Genomic DNA, 14705 nt, shown 5'->3' on the forward strand with positions numbered 1-14705 from the left:
GTGATTTTTCTGGGAAGACTGGCTTGCTCCAGTGAAGTTCCCCAGGCTCAGAACAAGCCCAGAGGGGGAACATGCCATATTTTCTAGCCAAACTCATTGCCTCTTTGCTTGTCAAAATGCCAAACTAGTTTGTCCCATTTAGCCAGAGTTTGCCTGGGCTCCCACTTCTGATATGAAGAGGTCAATGCAGCCAGACACCTTTATTATTACGTGAAATATTGCAGCAGGTTTTGAGAACCATCTGCCTTGACATTTACACAAGAATATTGGACAAATGCCCGTAGCTTGACAGGCTGGATCTTTGTGAGGTCATACATAAAAATTAATGTATTGATCACGGCAGAGGAAGCTGAAATTTAATATTCATGAGGCAGCATTTCCTACGGTTAATTTGAAAGTCAAAAAGGCCAGGCTGTCTCTGGCTCCACACATTATTGCAGTTACCTAGCACAGGTTCCTTCTAAACCACCAGCTGCCATGAGACATGGATACAGCACTTAGGAACAGCTAAACATCACAGAATTCCTTAGGGCTAACTTTCATTCCAGCAACCATCAGCTCTTTCTCACTGGAACTCCAAAGATGGACAAACAGCAGGATTTTCTGCTGTAAGGCTTTTAAAATGCTTTGTTTTCAATTCCTTTCTTCCTCCCAGCATCATTCATCCATTTGCATCTGTGGCTATTTTAAATGTAAAGTTAATTATTCTCAGAATTAATTTATTAATTGAATCTGCTAAATGCATCTTCACTAAATTAATGACTCTCATTTTCTTAAAACAAGCTGCTATAGCAAAAGATTTTGGTTTCTAACCGGTTAACACACATCTTGTTTTTCCTCAGCTCACATTCCCTTTTAAACACTCGGGGATGCTTCAGTGACAAAGAATCGATTTTACTTTAAACTTTTGCCTGTCATTTCAATTAGCCTAACATGCCAGAGACTTTGATTACACAAGAAGGAAAAAAGGCAGCTTTGTCAGCAAAGAGAAGATTAAACAATTGAAATAAGAAATATTTAAAGGAATGTCACCTTGTCACATATTGGCCCGTGCATGTGCCAGTATAAAACATAAACTGCTGTTCAATCTTAGAAGCAGTAACATGCTTGCTCAAGGGATTTCTTTTCCTAACTGCTATTTTTCTTCAGCTTATACATGATGGGTTAATTTTTCTTCTGCCTTTAGCTCACAGTCTAAGAAGGAGATACAGAGATCAGTCTCTGAAAGCCAGCAAGGGCTGTGAAGAATAAAATGAAATCTAAGTCCTTTATGAGGATGCAGTCAATCTACTTCCCCAACCAGGCAATGGCAAGAGATGCTGAGGAAGAGCTGGTGCAGGGAACATCATTTTCCTCTGCAACTCGAGCCCTATTGGTGTGCATTTCTTTGTACACTTGGAAGCAGCATGCCATCTCCTGGCATTTCTGACTCCTTTAAAGCACAATTTAATAGGTACTGTGCATAAACTCTGATCCCTCTGGCTTCTGTTTTTAATTGCCTGTTCTTAACACAACCTGGGAAAGATTCAGAAGAGTGCTATAGAAAAAAAAAAATACATTTCTAACAGTTTTCCAAGCAGTCAGGGAGTTTCCCAAGTAAGGAGTTAAGACAAGAGATAGCATTTACTGTGGGCTGGAAGGTTATTTAGTGAAAGGTAGCCTGCACCTTGCTTACAGCTGGTTCCACACAACTTCTGATGAGGTAAGTGAGCTACAGATCTCTATCTCTGTTCTCTGCAAGTTGCAGGAAACCTGGAAGAGAACTGGGAAAGCCATATAAAGACTTTAAGGACATGAGTGAAAAGAAAAAAACAGCCCAGGCTTGTGGTGTGTTGTGAAGTAAGAAAATATTGGTTGGTTACCTGTGTATTGGTTGCCTCATGCTGAAAATTAAATATAAATATAAAAGTATAACTACAACTGTAAAATATAAATATAAATATAAATATAAATATAAATATAAATATAAATATAAATATAAATATAAATATACTACCTAGGGTGGGGGGTGTGTTTTCACTCCAATTTTAGGTAGAAAATATGACATCTTCTAAAAATGGAGCTGAAAGGACTCTGAGAGATCACCTGAGTCTATATTTCTTCTTTAAACCAGGTTCATCTGTGTCTGCACAATTTCAAACAGATGTTTCCCCAACCTGATTTTGAAGACTTACAATAAAAGGAGATTTTGCAACTCCCTAGGCTGCACAATCTATTCCACTGCTTAACTAATCTCATGATTAGAAATAGTTTTTCTTTTTTATCTAGCTTGAGTTTCCTGCTGCAGTTTCAACCCACAGCTTCTTTTCCAGTCTATTAGGAACATGAAGAATAGATTATTACCTTGATCTTTGCACCAGTCTTTAATCTACATGAAGTTTTATCGTTTCTTTCCCCACCAGTACCCTTATCTTTTTACAACTAAATAACTCTGTTGCTTTCAACATTGTCCAGAAATCCCATTTTCTCTATCAGTTTCTCTAATAATATCTTCTGTTATCCTTCAGACTGTCTAAAGATGGTCCATAGCTTTCTCACTGTTTCCAAACCTGCACTCAACAATTCCAGGGATTCTCATTTGCCTTTTCAGGACAGGGTTATAAAGGCTTTTAATGTTCATCTTGGGATGCACAATAACCTCAAAATCCTCTTCTGAAGAATCAAGAGAATTGCTCTCTACACAGTACTTTTGCAGTTGGTTATTCAGGGTACCCATTTTCTTCCTAAACTTTACCCAGCTTTTTCCAGACAAATTTCCCAGTTCATTCAAGACCTGCCTGAATTCTGCTTCTGTCTCCTGTGTACATGCAATCCCTCCCAGCCTGGTATCCCCTGCTCATTTAATAGGCAGCCTCTCTATTTCATTAGCCAGGTCAGTAATGGAGCCACTGAACAGAAGTGGGCTCAGGAGAGACACTGAGGCCGCTCCCTCCTGCCCACAACAATGAGCCACTGGGTTTTTTTTTTTTTTTTTTTTTTTTTTTTTTTTTTTTTTTTTTTTTTTTTTTTAGCCACAGAACAGCACTGAGTTTGTTCTATCTGGCCTGAGTTAAATCAGTGAAAGGATGTTTGCATAGCTGGGTCTCCCTCAACAAACATCCCTCCTCTGGGCTCAGCTCCACTCAGGCGGTGGGTGAGTGGAGCACTCCATGCCAGTGATCCACACTGATTTTTAACTTGGTGTCTAGCTCAGTTTTGTGCTGCTCTAAATAGCTCTTTTTAATTCTGCTTTGGAGGGGCTCATGATAAGCAGTGTAGGCTGACATCAGCCACCACCACACCCGGCTGGGGCCAGGTGCTGCTCCTTGGGCCCTGTTTAATCACTGCTACACATGAGGCCTAGAACAGGCACTGAGCCTCATGAATAATTGCAGTAAGTCTTCAATTCTACGTGGTAAAACCATAATAATCTCCATCTTTTTGTACAACTCCATCACAGAATTGTCTACCTTGCCCTTCCTCAGGCATTGCTGCTCCTGGAAATCACAGAATCATCAAGGCTGGAGGAGAACTTCAAGTCTCACCATCACCCAGCACCAAACCCTGTCCCTAAGGGCCACATCCAGGCTCCTCCAGAACACTCCCACAGACAGTGACTCCAAACCTCCCTGGGTAGATAATTTCAAGGCCTGACCACTCTCTCAGTGAAATTTCCATTTCCAATGTCCAATCTAAACCTCCTCAGGTGCAACTTCGGGCCATTTCTGCTCATCCTTTCACTTTGGACATGGAAGAAGAGACCAACCCTTGCTAAAACCTCCTTTCAGGGAGTTGTAGAGAACAAGGAGGTCCCTCCTGAACCTTCTTTTCTCCAGACTGAAGAACCTCAGTTCCCTCAGCTGCTGCTCCTAAGACTTGTTTTCCAGCCCCTTCCCAGGACACACTCCACCACTTCAAGGTCCCTTTGTGATGTGGAAGGCCCAAAACTCAACACAGAACTCAAGGGGCAGAGAGTACTGAGATGTTTTATTCTAAAAATCACATTTTAGAATCTCCTGGACTCATAAGTTATCCAGTACTGGGGGCTACACTAAGTTGTTTCTACCTGGAAGCAAAGTGGGCTAATAAAAAATATCTAAACATGTCTGTATTTATAAGAGAATGAACTTCAAGTTCTACATCCCTGAGAAGAGCAGACACACCACTGTTGTGCCCTCTCAGTGAACTCCCTAAAGATGTGAAAGTCTGCCTGAGGTCACAAATTGTACTTTTCTTGAGGACTGCTGGTTTTTGCCTTCCTTTCACAGATGGACAGACTCTCAAAGCTCCAAATAACCACTGATCCTGGACCATGGTCTCCAGTAAGGCTCTTGGCTGCCACTTTTGTCTAACAATGGTTTCTGTTCAGGTGTTGGCTCATGTTTTGAAATGTGGCATCTGTTTTTCACTCAGCATTATTGAAGGTTGGAAACAGAAGCTGTGCACAGAAGTGAATGCAGCTGCCATATTGTAACTTTTTTTGTTTTTTTCACCTTAATTGTAGAATTAAAATGTTAGAAAGTTTCAGATGGAAATTTTTGGAAGAACAGAGGCAACTCCCTGCCTTCCCACAGGCAGGAAAATCCTGCCAATCCAAAGAATCCCAGAATCACTGAGGTTGGAAAAGCCCTCCCAGCCCATGGAGTCCAAGCTGTGCCCAGTCCCCACCTTGTCCCCAGCCCAGAGCACTGAGTGCCACCTCCAGGCCTTCCTTCCAGGAATGGGCACTCCAAACCTCCCTGGGCAGCCCCTGCCAAGGCCTGAGCAGCCTTTCTGTGAAGAAATTCTTCCTGATGTGCAACCTGAACCTTTCCTGGTTAAGTTTGAGGCCATCTCCTCTTGTCCTCAGAGCAGAGCCTGATCCCCACCTGGCTCTTCCCTCCTGCCAGGGAGTTGTGGAGAGCCAGAAAGTCGCCCCTGAGCCTCCTTTTCTCCAGGATAAACACCTGGAGCTCCCTCAGCTGCTCCTGAATTCTCATTTCCAGGTATTACAGCTGGAAGAAAACCCACTGTCTGGATTTCCAGGCAGCTCACTTAGGGTCCACCACTTTGGAGCACCTCCTGGAGAGTCCCTGAGCCTCCTGAGGAGGGAAGCAGAGTGTGGTGTCATGGGCTGGTGACCACAGGAAGGTCAGGACACCAAGGACTTATTGTCAGACTGTATTGATATCCCTGGGTGTGAGACGAGGTAGTGAGACAAGAAGGGAGGTTTATGAAAAAATCAATAGCAAATTTGTTTTGGTAGGGCTTTACAAGGAGACCTTTTAAAAATCATATAAACCAGCACATCTTCAGAATCAATTTGTACTCGGTCACATCCCTCCTGAGGTCTTGCTCTCTGACAAACATAAGATAGGTAAAAAATGTAAACTTGACAAAGCAATTAAAATAATGAATGTACTATGTTTGGAAGCTGGCACCAAAGATGTGAAACGACGACAAAAAGGCTAAAAATAGAACATGTGGTATATTAAAAAGACACATTTTAAATACTGTCCAATATAAGGTTTTAAAATAACCCCCAAATTATGCACTATTTCTATGCTAAATAAAGCACACAGGAATTAATAAGCATAAATATCTTCACGCTGTAGAAAGTGCTATATAGATACAGTGATAAATACTGCATGTAATACACAAATCAATGAAAATATATTTAAAATTCAATCTTACAGAATCTGCTGACTCTAAATAAACTTCTGTTCAACAGCAACTTTTGCCAGCTACTTCTCCCTTTTTTTCCAAGAAACTTTCAGCATCCTTCTAATCACTGAAATTCTACAGTATGTAACAACAAATAATTTCTGCCTTATGATTCCATCAAGTCTATTTTCCAAAGTTTTCTTTTATCCAAATCTTTAATCTAGAGAGGAAATGAGGATCAGAAAGTGTGATGCAAACCCGAAGTTGGAATTTAGACACATCCTATGCAAAATCAAGACAAAACTTGCGTCTGCCTGAAAGAATTGAGTGGAAAACACCTGGATGATGGGAATTTATGACAGCTAATAGTTTTAAGATCTAGGTTAAGATAATTGTATACACTTCCACATCTAGTTTATGGTGCAGATCGGTTGGTTTAAGATAAGCATATATACTTTCTCTAGACTAAACAAAGAGAAGGGAAACTGTCAGAAGATTTATCCAGTTTATCACAGACATCTAGCTTCTTTCCTTAATGAAAGGAAATCCTTGATGACCCCAGAATAAGTATCTGTGACTCTATTCAATGTGACTGGAGTCAGATTAATGAAATCCCACTTAGAGTCTATGAATTACAGACCAAGAGCAGCAATTACTCTCTTCTTCCACAGAGCAACCCCAGAGACTCCTGTGTATGCTGGTTAAATCACATAATATATTTTCCCCTTAGTGAGTTTAAATAAAAGCAAAAGAATGAAACAAATATAAAAGTCTAACAGGCTTAAGAGTTATGTTTCTCACAGTAAAATAAGGAAAACAAAAGGATCAGTAACTGTCTGCCTCAGATGTTGGTCAATTTTCAATATTGATCATGTTTTCACGTAAATTGACTTGGGCTTTGGCCAAATATAAGATCATTTCCCTCTTCTCCATCACTGCTTTGCACCTCTTCATATACCACCTATTCCAAATCCAACTGTTTCACAGAAATATTTCCAGGCCAACATGAATCCTTGCTGGGCTTTCAGCTTTTGGATCTTTCTACATCCTTTGGAGTAGTCCAGAAATGTAGATCACAGTTTTCAAAGACTCTTTCCAACACAGCTACCTGGGGCTGACTGTAGGGTTTGCACTATGAGATAATTCCTAATCATCACCCCTATTTCAGTGCAGGGATCTGCTCTGTGCTCTGGTTCCTCATCCAGCTAATCCAGTTTATCATGACAGCATCATCTGGGATCTTTGCAGGAATATTCTCACTCCATTCATCTGCTTCAACAGTTCTGGAATTTCTTTTCCTTCCAGCTCTCAGACTTCTGGTCTTTTGAGACTTCAGTCAAAGGTGGGTTTGAGGGACAAATAGTTTCTCAGCAGAATCCCACAGCTAAGCAACAGTTTCATCAACCAACATTTCAAAACTAGTGTCAGGATTAAAGACCAGAGAATAACTGGTTCTTCTTATCTGAAATCTAGGGTTTTACATATATACCTGTATGCTTTGCAAGCTTCTTGTCATATTTGCCAATCTTTGGGTACTTATGCTAGAAAGTGAGGTAAAGAGCTGAGAAAATACAGACCAGCAGAATCATTTGTGTGCCAATAAACAGTATGACATCACCCAATCAGAAATACACATATTAAAGTCTATTTTGACTTGTTGATTAGAAAAATGTAGTCATTATGGTTGTTATTGCTGTTTGGGTTTTGCTGATCTGCTGGTGGGTCACTGACTAATAGAAGCAAACACATTAAACAGGATTTTCCTGCTGTTTCCAGCAAAGCAGTTCACCAATTTGTGCATCACTCTATGCTTCCTCCATAGAAAGCCTGGAGATAATGGAAAGGAGTCGTGTAAGTAGAAGTGCACTATAAAAGGATAATAAATGGAGACCATTCTCCTTTCTCAGTGATTTTCCTTTTCAGGACACAGTCAGTTGGTTCTTGTCTTTCCTCCACTCACGTGGAACTCACTTAAGATGTGAAATAAGGTGACCTCACTCCCACTCTCTGATTTCCTGATAGTGAGAGCTAAAAGCAGAACTTGTTTGGGAGACTGTGCATAGAAAGTGTTCAGATGGGAAAGACAAACAGTCCTGCCAGTGGCCTAAAATGTCATACAATTTTATTGGAGACTTTTAACTTATGAGACATCTTGGTGTCAATTAAATGTGTCTTTTCCTCCAAGAGTTGCACATTAACTCTACCACTGTCTGGCTTCCCTTGTTGTATACAGTTTTTGACCAACTTTTCCAGTTTTAAACTGCCTCATAATAATAGAATTGAGGTTGGAAGGTTCCTCTGGAGGTCACCCAGTCCAAGCCCCTTCCCAAAGCAAGTTTAATTGCATCAAGTTGCTCAGGGATGTGTCAGTGAAGTCTTGAAGATTTCCACATGTGGAGATCCCACAGTCTGGGCCCCAGCTTCAAGATTTGACCAGGATCTCATGGTAATCTTTTCCCCTCACTGATCAGAATTTCCCATATCAAAAATTCCCTGTCTTTGTGCATAGGCACTATTTAATCATTTCCTGTATCAAGAAATCCTGATCCTTAACCTTCCTTCTCCTGCCCTCAGCACTCTCCTGCTTCTTTAGGAGATGCTTTTTACCTGTTCTGAGATCAAAGTTTCCCAGGCTGACTTACCTGTGTGTCACAGTGACCTTTTCCAGACACCTTCTGACATCTAAATTTTATTTAATCTAATCCCATTGATTCTTCCTTAAGCATTGTACTGACTTGAATGCAACACGAGGTTGGTGGTTGTTTTTAGGGAGTTTTTTTGTCTTTTTTTCTTCAGAAAACCCCCAAATCTCCTTTTCTGTTGCACTTGAAAGGCCCTGGCAGTGCACATGTACAGCCCAAGGCTGGAAGTGCTTGGAGCAGCCTCTTGAGGAAGGAGTTAAGTTCAGCAGAAACTGAACCAGCCTAATTTTTGTGCTAGCATTCAAACTGTGTTCCATGTGTGCGGCACCATGGGGAAAAATCCCCCAGCCAGGATGGGACAGCAGTGACAGCACTTCCCTGAGACCTGGCCAGGATGAGCATCCTGCCAGTACAATGGGAATCACCACTCTTAGAAGGAATCTGGCCACCATGGGACCATTACAGGTGGTCTTGAGAAGCCAGATCCTTCAAACAGTTGGACATGGATGTGGTAGAAATTGGGGAGAAGCAAGAATGTAGGCTATGAGTTAGCACGAAGGATAATTTTTCTAACTTAAATTCTAGCATATTCCGTGTCTTATATTTGAAAAATGAAGGATCAGTCTCATATTTCTGTATTTTTTCCTACATTTTCAGAATAAAAAAGAGAAATTTTTGCCTAATTATGCCTGTAGAATACTACAGACACAACAATTAAACAGTGTGAAATTGGATCCTTGCTTGCCCTTTATCTTGGCCAGAGAATAGACTGCAGTGGAGAATCTTTTCCATTTTTCACACATTAATCATATTTGTGGTTTGAAACATCCCAGGCAAATACTGTCCTTAGGGCTCAAAATATTTAAAGAGAAAATGTCTTTTGTTCTATACAGAGGCAGCAGAAGTTTTAAAGGCTTCTGCCTTTGCAAAGCAAACTGAACAGTGCAGGAGGCAGCAAATCTTCATTTCATAATATGTTGGGGTTGTATAAGTGTTATGTTTGTAATAAAAATATGCACAATACTACCAACAGAGTTAATTATTTCTCCTGCTGGTGACTTAAACGCCAAAGCAGTGTTCTTGTGCAAAGGACTGTCGTTAACCTGTCTAAAGTCTATTGTATGGACTTGTTCTCAGCAATAAAATACAATCTGCAAAGAATGCAGCCTCCCCATAAATTTACCTTTACCCCTGTCCTTTTCTCTTTCTTCTCACTGATGCCTGAAAACTGAGTTTGCCTTTCTGCTTGAATAGCAGACTTTCAGCAAAGCTTTTTTGCAGCCAGGGCTGTGACTGATGGATGAAGTTTTTAGGGCTCCATACCTGCAGCTACAGCACTTGCTACTTATGGTGGCAGAGATGATAAAGACACAGGCCTTTTATTTATTCTCCTCCTCACCCTAATTTAAGACCTCTCCCTCTGTCAGCTGCTGGTCTCTGCCAGCAGTGAATCAAACAAGAAGTTCCCTGGATATATTAAGTGCATCTGCACAGCAGTGTTGGCATTTGAGCAGCTCTGCAGCAGGCTTGTTTCACTGCAAAGCAGCTCTGAATAAAACAGCTTTTTTGCCCACAATCCATTTCAGAATAAAAGATAACAAAGCATTTTGTTAGAAATAAAGCTGAGGGAGTGTGTCCTATATTAAATATGTCCTGAGGGCTTGAATTTGTTTAAAAATGTCCAACTTGGCTTCTGGAAACTGAGCCCCCAGTGTGATCCGTGCCTCACTCAGCACACAGGGCTGCTACAGAAGTTCTCTGCAAGCCACAGCTCCTGCTGATCTGCAGAACACTGGGACAGGGACTCACAGACACATGTTGAACATATTTATACATATATCTGTGTGTGCATGTATATATTTCTATGTACACACACCTGCATGAAGGTAACAGCAGGATCATGGAATCACAGAATGGTTTGGGCTGGAAGGGACAGGGACACCTTTCAGAACTATCCATGTACACATCAGCAATTAATAAAATGTACAAACACCTGCATGTGTCTCTTCCTGGGGCTAAGGTATGGTTCCATGATGGTTCATACACACCCCTGCATAATGAACACCACAAAAATACAGCAGTAAGATTCTGTCCAGGCCAAGAGCAGCAAAAACAAAGCAACTGTTCTTGTCACTGTCCATCTCTGAGGTGCTCCAAAAGGCAACCACAAAATAGGAAGTTTTGTATGTGAGAGACTCACATGGTAGAGAATAACATTTTTAGCTGAGGATGTTTATTTTCTTGGGGTTGTAAATATAGGAAAAAGCGTTGCTAGCAAAGCCCCAGGAAGAAGCACTGCAGCTTTGTGCATGGAAAGTATCTGGAGAAGGCAGCAGCACCATCTGGTGTTCTCTCCAAGCCCCCAGAGAAGTTCCTGATCTCCATTCAGAGCTGTCCTCTAAATTCTGACCTCTTTAACCCACTGAGTGCCATAGAAATGTATGAACTGTAATGGAAAATCTCCAGCTACTTTACATTTAAATGTGTGCTAAAGATAGTTTGGTTTGCTACAATTATGAAATTAATGGATTTAGGAGACAGTAATCCCAAAACATAAATCAGACACTCAAACAATGGTTTGGGCTGGAAGGGATCTAAAAGACCACCTTGTTCCAACCCCCTGCCTTGGGGACAGGCAAATTTCCACATGCCTGAAGCACTTTTGGAAATTTCAGGAACAATATTTTCCTTGCCTATCAAACCAAGATTGCATTTTTTACCTTTGGTGGGAAGTCTTGTTTAAAACTGAAATCCAAACCTTGTATATAACCTAAATCCAAACCTCAAATATAAAATGAATGAGTATTCTTTTCAATCCACATGAAAATAAATATACATGGGCATTTAGAGAGAGCAATTGGCCCTTGTGTTTAAAGACTGCTGAATTTCTTTGTGATTCAGACAGGAAGAAAGATAACCTGATACTCCATTCAAAATTTCCTCTTGTCACTTTCTCAGCAAGTAAAAGCACACAGAGCTAGATTGGGCAAATATTCCAGGCATAAATAAGCCTATTCACAAGCAAATATGTTTGTTTGTAAGTCATTATGTTCCTTCACACATGAATACTCAAGGCAAAAAGGCAGGAACTTCGATGCAAACAGGGTAAATGAATACACGCCTCCAGCTGCAACAGGGCTGTGCAGCTGGTCCTGGAAAATGTAACTTGTTACATTCTAAACTAACCATACCTTGCAAAATACTCCACTTCAACTGTACATTTTGAAATTATTTGTGAGCTAATGCTCTGCAATGGGTTTTAAACAAAAATTTGATAGGCGGGATAAACCAAATCAACTCTCACTTCTCTCTGTAGCTCCAGGATCTCCCTTTGGCCTTGCTCAGGGCGAGCAAAGGGCAGGAGAGGAAGCAGCAGGGAGAAGATCAAGGACGGGAATCTGCAAATGTTGTGTGTCAGCCCCACACAGAGGGGCTGTGGCACTTACTGTGGGGTAGGGGTGGGAGCAGAACACGGTGTATTTCCGGATGATGCCGTTCAGCTTCAGGGGAGGCAGCCAGGACACAAAAACCGTGGAGGCTGAGGCAGCAGCTGCTTTAACTCCAGCAGGAGGACCTGGAACTGGAGAAGCAAAGTGTGTTAGAGTGGCCCAAGGCAGCTATTCAATCATCCCAGTGGAACAGAAGAGTTAAAGAGGAAAAGGGGAGTGTGCTGCTTTGGTGGCTGTGCCCCCATGGACTGAGATGGACACTGTGTGTTAGGGAGCAGCCTCCACGCTGCCCATGACAGGGAGAAGGTTTGGGGGATGTGACCCCATAGTTAAAAGGGGAGAAATTCTTCTTCAGAGGATCCCAAAGCAGAACCTGCCACTGTTGGTTGAACTTTTGTGAAGTATCCCCTCCAGCCTGCATAAAATCATAGAATTGTTTGGGTTAGGATGGAACTTAAATATCTTCCAAACCCCTGCCATGGGCAGAGATACCTTCCCCTAGACCAGGTTCCTCAGAGCTCCATCCATCCTGGCCTTGGACACTTCCAGGGATGGGGCATCCACTGAGAAACCTGTGTCAGGGCTCACCAGCCTCAAAGTAAAGAATTTCTTCCCCAGATCCAACCTAAATTTCCCCTTTCAATTTGAATCCAAATGCACACGTGAAAATATCTTGTCCGTGGTCACAGAAACTGCCAAACAACACCTTATTAAAAATGGCCAGCTTTGAATACACAACCCATGCCAAAGTGTTATAAATAATGCACATGTGGACAGTTTAATGGACATCCAGAGCAGGGCTGTGAATTTAATGAAGTGGAGGGTAAACGAGCAGTTTGCACTGCCTGATGTGACCCATGGCCAGCAAGTGCCATGATGTGTGAGCAGACATCTCCCCCCAAAAAATCCTTGCCCCTTGCCCTGCCCTCAGCAGCTCAGACCTCTCTCTGGCAGTGTATTTCTCTAATTACAGCAGATATCTACATAATACATAATAATACAAAGTTATCACAGAGAAAGAGCTAAAACCCCCTAAACCTCCTGTCTAAAACCAGTGGAAAAAGCTTCTGTTTGGAAATGCTAAAATCTTGCTGTGTAATCTTAACTACATCCCTTTGCAGCCTTGCATTTTGGGAAGGGTTTTGATTTCATGAGCATATGCTGTTTTTCAAACACACATTACACTGTACGGAGCTCTCCAGCTTTGGAAACACTTTTTTACTAATGTGCAAAACTGCTAGATTTATTTTCCTGCATGCTAGAATATCACATTACACATAAGCTTGTACTCAAACAAAACAAGGGCTACACTTAATGTCAGAATAAATGGGTTTAAAATTTACTGAAAAATACGCCTTGTGTCAAAATATTTGAAAATATATTTTAAAAACTGTGAAAATAAATAATTTGAAAGCTATTATACCACTGTGTGTGGTCCTTATATATGTCAAATTATTAAAATAGGTATGTTGTATTGATTATTGCTACATAGGTTATTAAAGACAAAATGAAACAATTTTATGGACTTTGTTCTCTACAGAACTACTGCTTTGTGAGGAATCTCATATTTTTGTCTGATTTTAAGTAAAACTACTAAAATGTTAGTTTCTAGTGCAATTACCATTGCAATGCTTGATCAGCTTTCTTTACTTTCACAGAAAACAGTTATTGTGCCGTAGAGGTACAAAATCCCTTGTCCAGCAAGCTGATACTTGTAGATAAATTCTGAATCTTTGTTCTACCTCAATTAAGCAAGCAGATATTATTCTGCTACAGAACTTCACCCATAAAGAGAAGTCAGCCAGCCTGGGATCTAAATTTCCTCATCTTTTGTGTAAAAATAATGTGAGGAGACCCTCAATTTTATACCTGCATAGGTGGTCCTGGAAGATGTGAGAAAACTGACAGGCACCACTTAGTGCAACGTCTCTGGATGTGAATTTTCTATTTATAGTGTGCTGAGAGAGCTAATTAGGCATCAAGTGAGAACGTCATGATGATAATTGCATGCAAACCCAGCCCCTCGCTGCAAAGGGGCTAATTCAGTTAGCAGCTCTATCCAATGCAGAGTAAATATTGATGCTTGACAGCATCCAACTTGTTATTTATACCCAGCTCATTAGAAATGCTATTTGCTCCTGCTGCTGAGGAGTGAAAGCTGGCTCTCCAGGGTAATTACCTAACCCACAGGAGGATTCCTTTATGGATAGCAATGTTTTCTGGAAATCACTGCAAATAGATGGATGAGGTTAATGCAATTTATTGTTAAATTAGGGTGTGATCTATAGGGACAGGTTCTGATGGTAATTGGTCATGGCTGCCAACTTTTGAGGGATAAACTCAGAATTCATCTGGCATTTTCCAGACATTGGGCTTATGTAGGAGACATTCCTTGTCATTGCTGCGCTGCTGTCTGGTGTGAGACCAGCAGAAAGAGGGGCCAGAAAGAAACTCAGGGAGCCATATGGTGAAATTTTCAACCCAAGGACCCCTCCACCTCACTGGGTTGGAATCAGGCAGCAGTTTCTGCAGTGTTGCCAAAATTATTCTGAATACTCATTTATTAGTCCTCTTTTTGCTGCACTGCTGGGTTGTGCACATGAAAGCTGTGTGTCATTCCACTGTGTGTGTGGAAGTGTTTACATTTCCTTGCTTGGAATCCTGCAGAATCTCATCTGGTGCTCCACAGACCCCCACTGTTCTCTGTCCAGAGGGTAAAATCATTGGTCAAACCCATCCCCTGCACCTCCTAAGAGTTCTCTCAGCATTAACTGAAGCATTTCTTACTAAACCGGGTTCCTTGGGCATCTGAAGAAGTTGTGGTTGGGGAATGTGTTCTGCCTGATCCTGGAGAGGAAAATCCCGAGTCTTGCCAAGCAAACCAAAGGTATTTTCCCTCATTGCCATTGCATCCCCAGCCTTTCAGGCTTCAGTCATTATAAGCCAGCAGTATCAGGAGACCTGAGCTGCCTTATTGAATTCTCCCTGGACC

General features: G+C 41.4%; 1 protein-coding gene across 1 annotated transcript in view; it reads right to left on the reverse strand.

Annotated features, from left to right (window-relative positions):
- Positions 1-14705, reverse strand: part of DSCAM (DS cell adhesion molecule) — a 446151-nt gene that overhangs the window by 64194 nt on the left and 367252 nt on the right. Inside the window, exon 20 of the mRNA XM_053969848.1 lies at positions 11711-11844. Within this exon, the coding sequence (XP_053825823.1) occupies positions 11711-11844 (134 nt within the window). The remainder of the gene's footprint in view (positions 1-11710; positions 11845-14705) is intronic.

The sequence above is a fragment of the Vidua macroura genome, chromosome 2 (genome assembly GCF_024509145.1).
Source record: "Vidua macroura isolate BioBank_ID:100142 chromosome 2, ASM2450914v1, whole genome shotgun sequence".
NCBI lineage: Eukaryota > Metazoa > Chordata > Aves > Passeriformes > Viduidae > Vidua > Vidua macroura.